This window comes from Dermochelys coriacea, chromosome 1 (assembly GCF_009764565.3).
Source record: "Dermochelys coriacea isolate rDerCor1 chromosome 1, rDerCor1.pri.v4, whole genome shotgun sequence".
Classification (NCBI taxonomy): domain Eukaryota; kingdom Metazoa; phylum Chordata; order Testudines; family Dermochelyidae; genus Dermochelys; species Dermochelys coriacea.
The window spans coordinates 40,321,006-40,338,586 of record NC_050068.2 but is presented as its reverse complement, the minus strand read 5'-3'; the positions used below and the strand labels follow the sequence as shown (position 1 = coordinate 40,338,586).

Genomic DNA, 17,581 nt, shown 5'->3' with positions numbered 1-17,581 from the left:
TGTCTGACACAATTTTGCCTTCAGTGTGGACTGCACATAATTAGATTAAAAGTATTAGGAGAAAATGTTCCAAGACTAAGCAATACAAGGCTCTGTCTGTGGTAGAGAACTTGACAAATAATTTCCCACCAGTTTTAATACCATTTCACCTGAACCTGTGTTAGAAGGGGTGTTTAAAACCACTGGGATCTATAGCGTAGATGAGCTTCTGGCAGCCAGACCAGATTTTTTTTTTCTATCATTTTAATTTAGACTGGCTTCAAAAGCAGGTTTATCGAAGGTGTGGTAAAAATGGGTCTGGCCACTGGAGCCTTTCCTACACTACAGCTCTTGCCAGTTTAAATGCCAGATCATCTGCATGCATTTGAACAATGAGATGTGTGAATCTCTCTCATGCTAACAAATTTATTTGAGCATAAGCTTTTGTGAGCTACAACTCACTTCATCGGATGCATACTCACGAAAGTTTATGCTCAAATAAATTTGTTAGTCTCTAAAGTGCCACAAGTACTCCTTTTCTTTTTGTGAATACAGACTAACACGGCTGCTACTCTGAAATCTCTCATGCTGTCACACACACTTTTATACAAAAGAAATCTGTTACTTTTGGGTCACGTCCCAAAGAATCCTCTCAGTAGTTCTTACGAAAATCTGTAGTTTGGTGCTGCGACTCAGTCACGACAGACAGCAATCCCTTTAGGCAGAGAAGGGCAAAAGTTATTTCATTGGCCTGCCCAAAAACACAGAAACTGGCTCCAGTATTAAGTGGCCTGGCCACGTAGTGTAACGGTAGAACTTTGCACTGGCATGCAGGAGACCTATGTGCAGTTCCTGTTTTCACTGGAGTTTGGAGTGCAGCATTGCACTTAAGCTAACTAGTTCTGACATGTGACATTTGATTTTCATGCAAGTACCTATTCAATTGGATTTACCTAGGTCATTTTAATACACCTCTAATATTGGTTTACTTAATGTTTCCTTCATCGTGTAGCTTGGGTGATGGTTGTAATTTTCCAACTCGTCTGGTGATTATGGATCCAGAGCAACTTACTGTATCAAGCCAAAATGAATCCGCCAAAAGGTATTAACTTTCAGCTATTTATTTTGTATTTCCTTGCTTTTATTTGTTTCATTTCATCTTTCATCTGGCAAATAAACTAAGTGTAAGTTTGAAAGGCCACTTTAAACTAGTTGCACCCACCGGTAGGTCCTGAATTAGTTTGCAGTCCTTGAGAGATGAATGGGGTGGGTTGAGGAAAAATCGTGGACAGCACAATGAAGATGTCTCCTCAGCGCAAAGCAGTGATCAGAAAAGAAAGGAATAAGTTATTTACATGACAGTGTTAAGGGGATAGACACCAATACCAAAAATATAAATGGATAGATTGATGATAGGGCCCTACCAAATTCACAGTCTATTATGGTCAATTACATGGTCATCTGATTTTAAAAATTGTAAATTTCATGATTTCATATATTTAAATCTGAAATTTCATGGTGTTGTGATTGTAGACGTCCTGAACCAAAAGATGGTTATGGGGAGAAAGGGAGTTGCCAGGTTATTGTAAGCGAGTCACAGTATTGCCACCCTTCTGCACTGCTGCTGGCAGCAGTGCTGCCTTCAGAGCTGGGCTGCCAGAGAGCAGCGGCAGCTGGCCGGGTGCCCAGCTCTGAAGGCAGTGCTGTCGCTAGCAGCAGTGCAGAAGTAAGAATGGCATGGTATGGTATTGTCACCCTTATTTCTGCACTGCTGCTGATGGGGCGCTGCCTTCAGAGCTGAACGCCTGGCCAGCTGCTGCTGCTCTTCGGCCACCCAGCTCTGAAGGCAGCTCAGAAGTAAGAGTGGCAATACCACAACCCTCCTACAATAACTTGGCGATCGCCCCCCTTCCCCCAGTACTCCCTTTTGGGACGGGACCCACAGTTTGAGAAACACTGGTCTCCCCTTTGAAATCTGGTCTTTTGTGTACTTTTAACCTATACTATACAGATTTCACAGTCCATGACATGTTTTTCATGGCCATGAATTTGGTAGGGCCCTAATGTTACATCTTCACCTTGAACACTTGATGTTGATATGTATAAAGTAACAAATTGGTGGTGTTTTTATCATTTCACATCATCCCATAAATGCATAAACAAGGGAACACTCAAGCCCTACCTATTTGAGGAAATTGAACTGTTGTTGGCAACAATTTTTAGGAATTTGCTGATATTGAAAAGTGTGCTAGTTTTGAGAGGACAAAACTGTCTTCAGTATTCTTCAGAAAGCTGGATTCAGACTTTGTGAAGATTTGTACCTGAACATGGAACTAAGTGTTTCTGAATTGGTATTATTGTCCAACCTACACTAGCACTTAAGGGAGATCCATGGCTTAAATCATTTTGGCAACAGTTCTGTTTTCTAGTGTAGATGGGCTTTGGAGAAATTAAAAACCAACTTTTGTAAAATAAATTTAAATATACTTCTTTTATGCAACATAACTAACCTGTGGAACTTGCTTAAACTTAAACAAGGGAGCAGGATCCTGGCACAAATAATGCAGTAGCCTATTGCATTAAGCACATGCTGAATACAGCCCCCTAACATTAACTTGTCCCATTGTTATATGCTACTTTTTCTTTTTCAGGAAATACTGGCTACATTATTTTCGTAATTTATATGGCAATCGTGTAGGTGAAATCACAAGATGAATGCAGCATGGAGTTCTGAACAAGGCATTCCTCAGTGGCCAATTTTCCGTTTTCCCCATGAGAATAGTAAATGGCCTTAACCAGTCCAGACAGAGGCTATTTTCACTGAAGCAAGTCTATACGTGAATTAGGTTTCAAACGGGCAAAAATATACTTCATTTCCAGTTACATTGCCTGGGCTGTGTGATGTTTTTGTTTTACTTTTAAGTGAATTTTATTAAATTTTTCAATAACTTATGACTTGTGTGCTTATTACAAAATCTAACTGTGGACAATACTTCTGTGTACTCTGTTTTCAGCTCTGGAGCCAGTCAGCCCTTTCCTGCCAGGCCACTCAGTGAGTCACAAAATCGATTGTTGGACAATGAAAGTCAGTGGGTGGAAGGTGGCTCAGAAGAAGAAAACGTTAAATCAGGTAGAATTTATGAAGTAGAGGGTCACATTTCATCTGGTATCGTACTTTAAAAATCCCTTAGGAAAACGTAGCTGAACAATAAAGTTTAGTAAAAAAAATATAAATATAACATGAATGGGTGGGTGGGTGGGTGGAAAATTTGTCACATGGAATCAAGTCAATATTTTATTTCTAGAATGAGGCTAATTTGTGCATCATAATCTAATCCAAAACAGATTCGTGCATTAAGGAAATTGAAAAAAGAAAAGGAGGACTTGTGGCACCTTAGAGACTAACAAATTTATTTGAGCATAAGCTTTTGTAAGCTTATGCTCAAATAAATTTGTTAGTCTCTAAGGTGCCACAAGTCCTCCTTTTCTTTTTGCGGTACAGACTAACACGGCTGCTACTCTGAAAGGAAATTGAAGAGTTCCAACTTTCTAGTCTCTTGTTCTGGATGTTCTGGTTTGGGATGGGTTTGTGCTTTGGTTTAAAGGGAGGGAAAAATTACTTCTGTAAAATAGAGAGAGAAGGTGGGTGAGCCAATATCTTTATTGGACCAATTTCTGTTGGTGAGAGGGACAAATATATGCAGCACTGTAAACTTTGTTGTTTAAAGACAGTGACACTGTTATCACTCTTCTCTTGTGCAATATATACTTTATATGGTGATCCTCTCACTTTTTAGGTGCAAAAAAGCATGTTATAGTTTCACTGGAAAGCTGATCTCAGTCTGTTTAATGACCAATTATCTCAATGAGAAAAAGGTAAGATCAATGTAATTGATTATTTTACACAGAAACAGCAAATAAATTACTTCTGGCCATGTGAAGCCATAAAATATCCAGTCTGTGATTTCAGAGAACTTCTCAAAGCTTCTTAATAAAAAAGTTCCCTCTTCGGTGCATCAGCAGTGCTAGGTGTAGCTTTATGTAGCATTCTGTCTGCAGAGTAATATGGGGGATGGCTAGTCTCTTCCTCTGTCTGATTAAATAGCAGAGAACCTGGCCTCTTAATAGTCCCATCCTCTGATTTATTTGCTTGAAAAGTAATTAAGGTCTGATAGTAACTCAGTTCAGCCTTCCCTGAGCAAGAGTAGATTTAAGGATAGAGTCCAGTGGATAAATGAACTGGAGGCTCATTTGTAGAGCTGAGCATGAGCTTCCTGGGACAGAGCCATAACAGCTGGAGGGGATGGAACTAGAGAAGTGGATAGGAGGAGAAAACCCCGTAACAGTGGATTTGTGGGCTGAGATGACTCAGCCCTTCCCCACGGTTTGGTCTGCGAACAGGCCAAAGAATTCCAGCCTTACCCACCAGTGGAAGGAACTCGCTGTAGAGGCAGTTCCAGGCTAAATGCTTTCTTGATGTTCTGGAGCAGCTTTTCCTAAACAATGTACTGTTTTGTCTTGCTCTTGCTTATGAAGTCAGAAAAGCAGTGGGTGTGAGATAAATCCTACTTCAGTGAGCGATCTCTGTACACAGAACGAATGGCTCTGCTTAGTCACACTTCATATTGATGGTGATGTTATTTTTCTGTCTATGAAATGGTTTCTGTATATACTTTTCTTCTTTGATATTTGAGAAATACGAGGTGTGCTGCTGCATACATGAAAACTCTGTATTTCCTGGGTACATTTACCATGACTAATTTAGATTGTAATAGTGACTTTAAAGAAAGCTGGTTGGAATTCTGTAAGGAAAATGCAATGAGAAAGTGTTCGTAAGAGCAACAGATTGTATACAGACACAAACCTGTTGTTCGTTGTTAGTTATGATGTACCATTTTATGTTGTTAAAGAGAATTTAGAGGGACCATCTATTGGTGTCCTGTATTGCAAGTTGCACATTGCACTTCCCTGGTTGCCAAAGCAGGAGAAATAGGGAAACTGAGGTCCTTTGCAGGAAGCTGGGTAACTGTTGTAGGAAGAGAATACAACTGATTCAGAAAAGCAACGCTACTTAGGACAGCACACAAGCTTGTACTTAAATGTTGCCCTGAATAGAGATAAGAACATGCTTAAATACTTTTATGAATCAGGGCCTTACCTTAGGCAGAGAGCTTGAAATTACATGTTTTAAAATCTTATTTGTAGAACTAATTATAAGGTAGATATAATTCTTAAATAGAAACTGATCTACATTTTTATTAAAGTTAATGTCACACTTCCACTAATTAACTTATTTTCTTTAATTAGGTTTCTGCAACACATTTGTGCTTGAATATTAATTTTGTTTGGAAGATGTTGCTCAGTTAAATGGAACAGTGTGAACATGTTGAAGATTTATGAGAAATTGTTTTTATACAGTACAATGGACGCTTGTAAGCACTGCTGCAGAGCAGGGAAGTAAGACAGATGCCTTAAGATTATTAATATGCATTTATGCAGCATTGACTTATATACTGCTACAAAAGAGCCAAATCCTGAAGTGTCCTGCATGGGTGAGCAAGCCCAAACAGAGCAGAAACTATGCATTGCTGCTTTGGGGGGATAGATCTGCCAAGACCCAAGCAGGCAGATCCCATATTCCTGTGCACTGCAGAAGTTACTTCCATAGCAGGTCTCCAGGGGACCAACAAAGGGGAAAAGTAGATGTGTTTCCCACAAAAACAGAGCATGGCTAGTGAGTCTTCACAGTGTAGCTATGTGGCCCAAACACAATGTAAGGGAAGAGCAGCACGACCTATCTTCATCTTTTCCTGGTACCCAGTGGTGGCTGGTCACACGCTTACTACCCCTGTACCCTGGCTCTGTAGTGCTGTGGGGGTTAAAGACTCCTTCCTTCAGCCCTGCTTTGTTGCAGCAAAATGCCAAGCAAGTAAAGCTCTTTCACTTGGGCTCCACTTGTTTGCTTCAGGATTGGGCCCCCTAGTAATTTGATTTCTTTAATCATATCAGGAATGTAACTCTGTAAAGTGAATTTTCATTTAGATATAGTAACCTAAACAACAATTTTACTTTTCCTACAGTTGCCTCTCAACATACAAAACCTTGTCAATCCAGAAGGAGCTAACAAACTAGTACACTTTTCTGTTAAGGGGTGTAGAAGGGAAGTACAAGGCAGTAAGAGAGCAGAAAGATCCTAGTGGCAGCAAAAATCTTATTGCAAGTTTTGTACTGTATTAGAAAATGGAACTGGAGGAGATTACTGCTTTTTATATTGAACACTTGATGCTTTATAAACATTGTTTTATATTTGCTTTAGCTTTTTAATAAAGACAGAAGGTGGTTTTTTTTATTGTTGGCTCTAAAGTACCATTTAGACACAGCTCAAGTATCTGTGATGAAATGTAAATGTTGGATCATGCATTTGGGGAATGCATTGGAAGTTTACTGTATGCTTTAGTCTGCTGTTTTTTATTTTCATTTTAAGTGGAAGTGACTGAAAAATAGCTGAAATAAGCACTTTACATAATGCTTTATCCTGTTCATGAAAGGCAAGTTATGTGTTTCCTATATAAGGAATATAGTCCATCGAAAGCTCGAGACCCACAGCAAACAACATATTCACATTTCTTACTTCTATTTAGAAAAGACTACTAATGATATTTATTTTTCGATGGTACTGACATTGCACCCAGCAAACTTGAAAAATGTCCCTTACTTGTCAATTTCTTTATTCCAGTATCTGCTGATCCTGAATAAGTGCAATTGGGTCCTTTTGGAAACTGAAACTGCTTTCTGCCTCCAGTCCATCAGGGCTGAAGGGACCAACCTGTATATCTTGGTTCCTGGGCTGATTACTTCCAAAACCAAATGTGTGTTTTATGGAAACACTAAGGTTAAAGTTGGGGCAGGATTTTGCTCTCACAGTCATCTCTGGAGTTACCTACTCCTTTATATTTTCAAGTACTGTTTAAAGTGGAATGGATCTGAGAATTTTTAAGCATGCTCTGGTCACTAGCAAGTGTACTTATGGAAGGAAATTAATTATCCAAATTTGCACTTTTCAGAAGTCTTGCAAAATGTTTCTCCAAATTTTGTATTACTTTTGTACAAAAAGTGTAGCACCTACCAACTTCAGAATTCACAAAAAAAATCATGTGCCTTCTTTTGAGCTACAAATCCCTTTTCCCTGAAATCTTTCAGCCCATCTCAAATATTGGCAACTTCTGCTTAACTGAAAATAAAAAAACAGTCACCAAATTCTAGCAATCAACATGTTAGGTTTGGAAAGAGAGATGGCCCCATCAAAATATCCTATGGCTTGGGGAAAGGTGCACTGGGTTGAGAATCAGAAGACCCTCTTCTCCCCTCTTCCACTGATGGGTGTTAAGGGCTGTGAAACATCCCAAGCTGTCATTGTAGAAAATGTGACTATGGGTAATTCCCCCTGCATTTTACAGATGAGCTAACTGAAGATCTAAGATGTTGCAAAGGGTGATTTCTGTCAGAGCAAGGAATAGAACCTAGATCTCTGCTGTGGCAAGCTCTCCTACTTAACAGTACTGCCTTTAAGAGTCTAAAAACGCTCCGTTAATGGTATCTGTTTAGTATACTTGCATCCACACTAGAGGGTAACACCAATTTAACTATATTGGTTTCTAAACTGATACAATTTAAAGCAATACAAAAGCTGCATACAGACAAGCCCTCAGAGATTAAGCCAAATATCCGTGTGTGGTTTCCAGTGAGCAATAGTTTCTTTGGGAGCATTCTTTCCTCTGTATCTCAGATGAGCCATTAATGATGAATTGAGACTTCCATACAGAACTGGTGCTCCTGATATATAGATCTAGATACAGATAGATTTTTTTAGTGCCATAGTATGCCAGTTTTTCTGAGGTTTTGGGATAAGACTAGTATGAGAGTAGCGCACTCTTGATTCTGGTGAAGGAGTTGTTGTACTTGGATGTAAAAGCAGATAGTATTTGAGGCCACTTTTACAGGATGTAAAACATCATTGGGTGGTTCAACAAAGAGCCCCCTGGTTCAGCTCCCCTTCTTGGAGAAGTGATTTGGCATAAAAAAGACCATATTGATGGAAAGGAAATACCAGGAAACTGATCTTAAAGGATGCCCAGCTGTGGGCTCATAGAACTAAACAGAATCCACTGGCCAAAGTGGTGCATCTCTCTGATACAGGGAGTCATTTTTGCTTTTTTGAGAACTGACATAGGAGCTCTGGGTATACAACAGGTACAGCATCTGAAACAGGATCAAATCTTCAGGGCCGTCATTTGGAGAGCAACCCTATTGGCAGTTCACCATGCATAGGCAAGAGTGAAGGAAAGTGAATTAAAGGCAGAAGGGGAGAGAGCCAGGAATAAAAATAAATTTGGCAAGAAAGAGAGAGATGGGGCGGGGGAGAAGCTGTTTTGCTGCTGAGTGGAGTTATAAACTCTCTGCTTCCACGCTTTGCCTTACAGAGGCAGGACAATCTGTGAGAGCAACGTACTGAGCAAGTCCTTTCAGCCCAGGCCTTTCTATTCAACCACTCAGAGACTTCCAGTCACTGGATCAAGGGAACCCCACCCATTCAGGATCAGTGGAGGTGTTCTTGAGATAGTCATTATAGTGAGTGCTGGATTGTGTTTTATAAAAGCTGTTCCATATGACAACTAAGGGCTTGCCTACACCGGCAGTTTACAGCGCTGCAACTTTCTTGCTCAGGGATGTGAAAAAACACCCCCCCTGAGCGCAGCAAGTTTCAGAGCTGTGAAGTGCCAGTGTAGACGGTGCACCAGCGCTAGGAGTACACCCCTCGTGGAGGTGGGTTTTTGGAGCGCTGGGAGAACTCTTTCCCAGCACTCTGCCGCAGCCACACAAGCCACAAGTCCTGCCGCAGCAGCTCTTTAGCGTTGCCAGTGTAGACTAGCAGTTCCAATGCTTAAGCCTTCAGATCCCTCCACTATGCAGCCCCAAATAATAATCCAGTTATTTGGTTGCTGGAATATATTGGTACCATTAGAATCAGTGTGCTTAATGTTTTTAAAGCTATTTTGTATTAAATATATATAATATGCTTTGAACTCCCAGTTTGAGGGCAAAAGCCTGACATAAAGCTCTTCTCTCTTCCTGTGTAATGGTTTCCTCCCATTTCTGAATACTTAAGATGATAAAGTAGTATCCTTAAGGGGGGAAGATGAAACAAGTGAATCTGTTAGAGAATTGAATTCAATCTGGAATGCTTTTGCTTATGTAGCAATAGCTGCATTTACAATTTGTACACATAATCAGACTGTTTTAAATAGTGGTCTTCTGATTCTTCACAAATTTGTATGATGAATGTAGAAAAAGGGACTCTTATCAACTAAATTCTTAGAATACTATCTCAGAATTTGACATCAGTCGTTTATAAAAAGTAATCTTTGAGCCCAGACTTCCGCTGACTGATTTTTTACTAGGTAATTCTAGAAGAAATTTTTTGACATTACTTAAGTTTTTAGCTGTCAGATTTAAGAAAGTACACTCTAATGTGTTAGTAAGCATACCCAAACTGTGTGGCATGGATAGGTAACAAGCTACTCTTAGTACATTATATGTCAGAATTAGGCACACTAACACTTGCGCTTCTATGAATTTCAAGTATCTAAATTTTTCAGGTACTATTCAAGTCTAAGTTCGTGCTTGAAACAGATTTTAGTATGTTTATAGTAATTTTTGTGGACATTTTTCTGCATCATTGAAGCATTGCAGTTTCAGCTCAATGGAACCCAAGAGTGGAATGGAAGTAGCATTTGTAAGTAACAATTAATTTCTGTTGCCAGACCGTCTAATGAAGGATAAGGCTAGTGCAGTCAGTCTTCAGTTTGAGCAGCAACCAACCAAATTCAAAAGTATCTTCTGAATACGAAGTTTTACATTACAGTATAGTTTGTGGAACCAGGCAAGTTTTAGGGATTCAACCATCCATTTAAAAAAACTCCAAATATTTCAATTACTGAAATATCTGTAAACAGATCACCCGGGAACCATTGTTCACCATACCTGAAATGTAATTAGATATTCAACACACCGGGCATCTTGTCAGTATCACTAATTGATACCAAAGAGAAGCTGCAGTATGTAAAGTTTAGTATAATACTGAAAATGTTTACTAAGTTCATTTCTATCCATTTACTTTGTATGTAGGGACAGCTTTTTGTATGCGTATTTTTCTTTAGTATAGAGCTGTCATAATCTGTAATGAAAATGCAGAATGTTGTTATAGTGCATCTTAACATTAATGATAAAATTTGTTTTAGGTTAGACTTAATAAAACAGTGATTTTTGCAGAGGTTACTTGAATCTTGTCTCTAATAGGTAGCAGAATCTGACCATGTTTACAAGATTGTTTTAATTACTTGGTTTTCAGAAGATGATTTACCAGCAGAAACTCAGATGAATGCAAAGCACCCATGCAAATGTGCTGGGGAATGAGTATCAGGATCTCCTGCTTGCTGGCACCAAAGAGTTAATGGTGACCAGCAGACTTCATACTGTTTACATTATTTAGGTTACAGTATACTTAAGTGCTCAACATACCTCTGTTGAGCTCTTCCTGCTGCATCAGCTCTAGTCAGGTATTCTAAGAAAATCAGATTTCACAGTAATATTTTTAGGATCAATCTACATTATGGTTGAGACAGAGAATAGATAAAACTGATGTATGCTAGTCCTTTATTAAGAATTTGCCCCATTTAAATTGTGAAATAAATATCCCTGGGGTATTTCTGCAGCTCCTGTATTTGCCAGTGGGCATGTCATCTACATTGCACTGTAATGGCAAAATCCTGGGTGTCTGCAACTATCTTTCTTCCATGTGGTTATTTTCAGTGTGCTGCGTACACTTGCAGTTAATTGTTTGAGTCTCTGAAGTTAATTATACAAGAATAAATATGTAATAAATGACACTTATTGTATTTTTTGTATGTTGCCGGTAGGAACATTCCTATGCACAAAGAAAACATGTTGACATTTATAGTTTAGTACTTCAAAGTGTTTTTTTTAAATGGGCTTTTATAAATGAATGAAATATACAAAAAACAAACAAATTCTGCCTGAGTTCCTTCATATTTTAATCATACCTTGTAACTTCTCCATATGTGTATTTTCCATCACTGTACTCTTAGGTTATTACTTAATGTTGAATGTTTGCATTCAGACTTTTGTAAATCAAAGTTCAGACCTACATATTTTATCTAAATTACAATTCACGGTTTAGGCAAAACTTGCACCTTTTGGGGCCGTCTTTTCCCAAGTGGTAAAATATTAAGTTATGACATGACCTCACTGAATGCAAAAGTGACTAAATAAAGAATGTGAAATATTCTGAAAATAAACTGCTTAAGTATGCATTTATGTGATGGTGAGGGAAGCTTGTTTGACCTGTTGATGGAAAGCTAAAACATTTGTAAATGTAAAGGGAAGACAAAATTCTCCTAATTTTGTTAGAGACAGGCATATGCACGGTGTACTTTACAGTACAGATAAGACACACTGCCCCACAGGGTTTACAGTCCAAAACAAGAGCAAATGCCAACATGGTAGCTGTTAGTTCTAACCCATCCTGTTTTAATCATCATACTGATTTAAAGGAAAATCTGGTTCTGCAATTTCAGAGTCAGAGCTGCCACTATAGAGAATTAAAACAAATATGCGTTCAGAATAGTTCAAGGGTAGCTCAAATCTATTTTCTACAGGGTACTCAAACAACTGTTTCACTTTTTCGGGGGGAAGGAGGGTGTAACTTAAGCATCTGGGGGCTTATTTTGTGACACCGTTTAGTCCAATTGAAATTAGTTTTGTTTCCTCTTGAACAGAATTTATTCCTATGAAAGGAAATATACCAGTAGGTCAGCTGTTGTACATTAAACTAAACAGGTTGATTCTGAAATACAAACTTAGTTTTAAAACGTATATGATGGCTTTCAGCTACTTATACTAGTTAATTTATTGTGCCCCTTGCCAGTACTAGGGTCATTATGAAGTGATAGTACAATTTGGCCTCTCTATCAGCTGGTGTTTCAGATACTATAACAACATAATAGTAATTAAAGCTTTGTAATAGTGGTCATTTAAATTCATACTCCTGAAGGAATTTTGCGCCACTGCACATGCGCAGAATTCATGTCCCCTGAAGATTTGCTTCCCTGCAGAAAAATGACTGACAGGGAAGCTGCAAGAGCAGTCACGCACCACTCCCTAGTTGCACATGTACATCATTTCTGGCACCTGGAGCAGCTGGCAGAGATGTGAATCACCCCAGGGCTGGGGCTATCCCAGTCAATGGCTCCTACCCTGAGCCAGGATCAGCTGCTAGTCCCAGCTGAGCTAGAGGCAGGAGCAGATGGGACACCCCCTGCAAGGAGAGGCTGGGGCTGTCAGACCCACCCCAAGCAACCTCCCCCAGCTGCAGGAAGCTCAGCATCCGCCCCTGCTTCCTGCCCCCATCACTCCTCAGGTGCAGGGGTCACTGTATGGGGAGCTGTTCCCCCATGCAGCTGGATTTCCCATACCCCAACACTCCTGCCAAGCCTCACACTGTACACCCAGAACCCTCCATACCTGAACCTCAACCCCTGCACCCAGACCACCCCCCAACGCTCCCTGCACTCAAACCCCAGTGAGCCCCCACATCCAAGCCCCCTTGCCACTGACCCCTAATTAGCTGCACATAGACCCCCATCAAGCACCCAGATCCCCCTGCTGAGTCCCATTGCCCCTACCCCTGGAACCCACCCCCCAAAAGCCTCTGCATCCAGATCCCCCTACTGAACTGCCTGCACCCAGATGTCCCACACAGAGTCTCTCACTGCACACTGAGCCCCTCCATACTTGGATTGTGCCTGCCCCACTCCTGGTGCAGAGAAGCAGGGCCCCAAGGTTTCTGGCACAGGCCCCAGCCTTATGCTATGTCAGGGTTGGGTGCAGTCTCACCACTGAGTCCATGTCCCAGGTGGTGAGGTTATAGGGTGATCTCCCACCTTAATGCAGCCAGTGGCCTCTGCAGCCCCTGCATTTATTCATTGACAAATGAAGTTGGAAAATTTGTAAAATAGTGTATGCAGAATTAATTTTTTGGCACAGAATGCCCAAAAATTTCACGAGTAAAATTCACTGTAGAAAAAAAATTGGTACACACAATATAAGAATCCCTGCCCTGGAGCATTTGTAATCTAAGTTAAGGAAAACCAGACCAGACAGCAACACCATGAAAGCATATATGTGAAAGGACTATGGCTGTGGGAGCGAGGGGAAGAAGTTGCATGTGCAGATAGTGTTCTCAAACATCCTCCTAGTTGAGAGTAAATGCCCAGGCAGGGACACATACAGCCTGAATATAAATGCACTGCTGCATAGATGGTGTTGACAAGAGGACTTGGCTTCCTTGACCCTGGGATGCTGTTCTGGGAAGAGATGGGTCAAATAAAACATACCCGTAAGTATGACTAAATCCTTACATTTAGTTATGAGAAACTCTTAATACTAACATGGCCTCAATGCCTTTTGTTTCTCCAGATTATTTTTTAATTTGGAGAATTTTTTTTGGCACAGATACTATTATTCTTACATATCAATCTACCCAGAATAGCATAATCAGACAACCTCATGCCCACATCAGTTATGCATGTTCATTTCATAATAAAGCAAAGTGACTTGATAGGAAAACGCCAGCAATAATACTGGTTAACCTACTAAGGTTGCTTTTCCCCCCAATTTTGAGGAGGAAGCTAGTGAAGAAAAATGCTCATTTACACTGACTCTGCCCAACTCCCATTACCCAAAAGCAATTGCCTTACAGCAACTCCCACTGCCAAATGCAGCATGGCCCTATACCAAACCCCTTCTTTATAACAGAAGATAGGTATACACAGGAGATGCATGGAAAGCTTTCACTGTGTAGTGAGCTAAGATTAAGGAAAAAAACCTCACATTTTTCCCTGTATGCTTGATTTTAATGTCATTAACTCTACATATATTAACAGAAGACAAATGTTCATTGATTCACATCCTTATCCCCACATTTTTATATCCAGTACAAAATTTTCCATAAGAGGTGTTGAACAGCCTGCAACAGATCAGATGGTAGACCACTGCAAATATGCCAAAAAGTGAACAGATATGATTTAAGAGTGTGTCCATTTTTTAGTCACATTCAAGTGGTTTAAATGATCCGCAACATATCGATGTTCAGGAAATTTAGATATCAACTGGCTTTTAAAGGCCTCCCATTTTGCAAGTCTCCGCTCTGCATTATGTTTATATTCCTGCTCTGGTGTCATGTATGGTCGACTCAGCCAATATTCATTCTCGGCTTCAACTTCCAGCCTTTGAATCATTGAACGCTTCATTGAAAGAGTGACCACTCTTGGTCTTCTGTATTTGCCAATCCATTGTTTCCCAGGAATCCTTTTTCTGAGCAGTGCTGTGGTCAGAAACATTACCTTAAAGTAAATAAGATTATATATAAGCTTTTTAATTTATTATGAATCATTAAAGCCATCGTAGAAATAACACGAGTTTCTGTACACTTAAAACACTTGCTCAACACTTTTAAGCTATTAGAGCAGCCTTTTCTCTACCTTTCCCAACCTTTACTCTGCAGCAGCACACCTGGAGCTCCAGGGGCTCTTCCACCAGCCAACAGCTGCAGGAGAGAACGGGCAGAGTGGAAGAGAGGGAGATTGAGCTATGATTAGTTGCTCTGCCCCTGAAGGAGGTAGGGCAGTGAGACAGACAAATAGCCAGTCAGAAGGCAGCTTTCCCCCCCCCCCACTCCTTGTTCTCACATTTACTTTTTCAAAAAATTCCAGGACACACCTGTTGGACACGCTGGTTGGAATTTGGGAAACACTGCATTAGAGTCAAGTGTTACAAAGCTGAACATTTACAAACTTGCCACCCTGAAATAACCAGCATTCAGACAGATTCTATGGTGGTGGATGCATCAGAGTTTCACAGTTTTTTTTTAAAGGCCAAAATGGATCATTCGATATTCTAATCTGATCTGTACAACACAGGCTACTGAATTTCACCCAGTTATCCCTGCATCCAGGCCAATAACTTCTGTTTGACTAAAGCAAGTTTTTCAGAAAGGCATCCGGGATAGTCTTAATGTGAAGACAGACATAATCCACCACTTTCTGTGGTAGAACCAATGGTTAATCATCCTCCCTGTTTATTATATGCCTTACTTCTAATGGATATTTGTCCAGCATTACCTTCCACTCTTTGGTTCTTGTAAAAGAACCTTTTAGTACCTGGTATTTTCTCCCTGTAAAGGTACTTACACACCACAAAAAAGAAAAGGAGGACTTGTGGCACCTTAGAGACTAACGAATTTATTTGAGCAGAAGCTTTCATGAGCTACAGCTCACTTCATCGGATGCATTTGGTGGAAAATATAGTGGGGAGATTTATATCATACACACTGTAAAACCCATTGTTTCATGTTCTGTGTGTGTATATAAATCTCCCCACTGTATTTTCCACTGAATGCATCTGATGAAGTGAGCTGTAGCTCACGAAAGCTTATGCTCAAATAAATTCGTTAGTCTCTAAGGTGCCACAAGTCCTCCTTTTCTTTTTGCGAATACAGACTAACACGGCTGCTACTCTGAAACCTGTTACACACCACAATCAACTCACCTCCTGATTTTTAATGTATTTATTGATTTTTAATTTAGCTAAACGTTAAGTTTCTACCTGTAAGGCACTTTTCCCCACCCTTTCATCATTTTTTTGGCTCTGTGCATCCTCTCCAATAACTTTTTGCCTGGGGGGGGGCCCTGAATTAGATTCCAGTATCAGTCTCCCCAATGCCGTATAAAGAGGCTTGGACACGTTCAAAGCTTGCAGCAGCCCGTTTTGCCACAGCATTACACTAGCCGCTCGTCTTGAGCGGCTGGTTCACTGGCCCCCCCCTTAAATCCTCGCCAGAGTCGCCGCCTTCTAGCACGCGGGCGGCCCCCGGGCGGGACGCGCGTTCCCAGGGGCGTAGCTTTGCGCCCCGCGGCACTGAATCGCATCGCTTGCAGGGGCCCAGATGACGCTCCCCAGGGCGCTGGCTGACCGGCACCCCGCCCCCACAGAGCGGCTCAGCGGCCAAGTGTTAAGCCCGCGGAGGCGGGGGAAGCCGGGGCTCAGGAGGCCCGGCCGGGGGCGGGGGCTACTCGCCCGCCGAGCCGGAGCTACGGGGCATCACGCGAGAACCGCCGGGGGCCAGGGCTCCCCGTGGGGGCCGCAGCTGCGTAGGAGGCAGCGGGGATGGCTGCGGGCTGGCACAGGCCGGGCCGCGCGAGCTAGGGAGCGACAGGCCCGGGGGTGGGGGGGGCTGTCCGCGCCTGGAGCCCTTTACCCTGAGGCGAGGTCCGGCCTCACCGACCGGCCCCGGTACCGGCTTCGTTCACCACAGCCCGCTCACTTCCGCGGACAAGGCGGCAACGGCCTCCACCAGGCGCCGAGCGGGGTCATCGCAGCGCGTGCGCGCCTGGGGCCGCCGACGCCGGCTTCTATCGCGAGACTCGGAGCGCCTCAGCGGGAGGGGCGGGGCCTGGCAGCGCCCAATGGGGTTCGTGCCGCTGGGGCTTTCAAACGCAGTGCGCGGCGCGCGCGGCGGCGGCGGGTGTTTTGGTCTCTGTTCCAGCCGCAAGGGCCTGAGCCGGGCGAGCAAACCCTAGAGCGGCGGCGGCGGCGGCGGCGGCGGGTAACGGCTCTGCCGCGCGCTGTCGGGTGGGGCTGGGGGGCCTCGTCTCTGCCCTGTGCCCGGGCTGCCGCCGAGCTAAGCCGGGAGACGGTCCGTCCGGCGCGGGCACAGACACTGCGAGGAGGGGCGTGCTGGGGCCCGGCGGGGTCGTTAGCGGAGCCCTCGCTCCCACACCCGTGCGCGCGGAGGGGAGGGGTGGCTGTGATTGCATTAGGGGAGTCCCCCCCACACACATACAGATACATGCGGGGGGGGGGGGATTATTGCCTTACCTGAGCTGCCCCACAGGTACAGGCCGGGGGTTGGGCGGTTATTGCATTCGCCGAGCCCCCTCTGCAGGGCTCTGAAACGACTTTAATTTGCACCGTACCTTGGTGCGCCCCCAACATCTCAAATACTACGTGCCATCCGGTCGGGCTGTGCCCCTATCGCACATACCACTGGCATCCGGGTGGCAAAGGGGCCTGGGTGCAAGGGCTGAACCCACAGGATTCGCTGTCATTGCAGAGATACAACTCCCAGGACATTTGTGCTTTTCCCGCTGTGAGAGTTCCCAGCCCCCTCTCCTGCAACTGGTGTGTGAAATGCCACATGCACGTTGCTCCTCTCTGGGTGCATTTATTGGGGCGCCTTAATTGGCCTAAGTACTTATGGACTCAGTAAAGTAAATGTCTCAGGAAGCATTAAATGTGTGATTATAACAACCTCTTTAAACACCTCCGCTTTCTAGACAGGCTGTCAAAAAGAAACACCGTGGAGCTGCCATTAGTACTGTAAAAAGAAAAGGAGGACTTGTGGCACCTTAGAGACTAACAAATTTATTAGAGCATAAGCTTTCGTGAGCTACAGCTCACTTCATCG

General features: G+C 42.6%; 3 protein-coding genes across 10 annotated transcripts in view; 2 read left to right on the top strand and 1 right to left on the bottom strand.

The window, feature by feature from the left end:
- The window catches only part of ZDHHC20 (zinc finger DHHC-type palmitoyltransferase 20), a 73,015-nt gene extending 61,661 nt beyond the window's left edge, over positions 1-11,354 (top strand). For all 3 annotated transcript variants that reach the window (XM_038407843.2, XM_038407834.2, XM_043504290.1), the window contains 4 exons: positions 992-1,081; positions 2,994-3,109; positions 3,777-3,855; positions 5,287-11,354. In XM_038407843.2, the coding sequence (XP_038263771.1) occupies positions 992-1,081; positions 2,994-3,109; positions 3,777-3,814 (244 nt within the window). In that variant the 3' untranslated portion in view covers positions 3,815-3,855; positions 5,287-11,354. The remainder of the gene's footprint in view (positions 1-991; positions 1,082-2,993; positions 3,110-3,776; positions 3,856-5,286) is intronic.
- A 2,594-nt stretch (positions 11,355-13,948) lies between these two features.
- On the bottom strand, positions 13,949-16,508 carry MRPL57 (mitochondrial ribosomal protein L57). The gene is made up of 2 exons (XM_038387604.2): positions 16,373-16,508; positions 13,949-14,459 (listed from the first exon to the last, which is right to left on the bottom strand). The coding sequence occupies exon 2, from the start codon at positions 14,454-14,456 to the stop codon at positions 14,142-14,144; it is 315 nt and encodes a 104-aa protein (XP_038243532.1). The 5' UTR covers positions 14,457-14,459; positions 16,373-16,508; the 3' UTR covers positions 13,949-14,141.
- Positions 16,378-17,581, top strand: part of SKA3 (spindle and kinetochore associated complex subunit 3) — a 26,677-nt gene continuing 25,473 nt past the window's right edge. The window contains exon 1 of one of the 6 annotated variants that reach the window (XM_043504286.1): positions 16,378-16,585. Coding sequence is in view for 1 of the 6 variants with exons in the window: in XM_043504285.1 (XP_043360220.1) it covers positions 17,305-17,332 (28 nt within the window). In the remaining 5 variants the exon portion in view is untranslated. Of the gene's footprint in view, positions 16,747-17,289; positions 17,333-17,581 lie in introns of those variants that run through there. The other 5 variants (XM_043504287.1, XM_038387602.2, XM_043504289.1 and 2 more) reach the window with 5 other exon arrangements.

Coding starts and splice junctions, on each gene's coding strand:
- MRPL57 (XM_038387604.2), bottom strand. CDS start 14,456: ATGTTTCTGACCACAGCACTGCTCAGAAAAAGGATTCCTGGGAAACAA.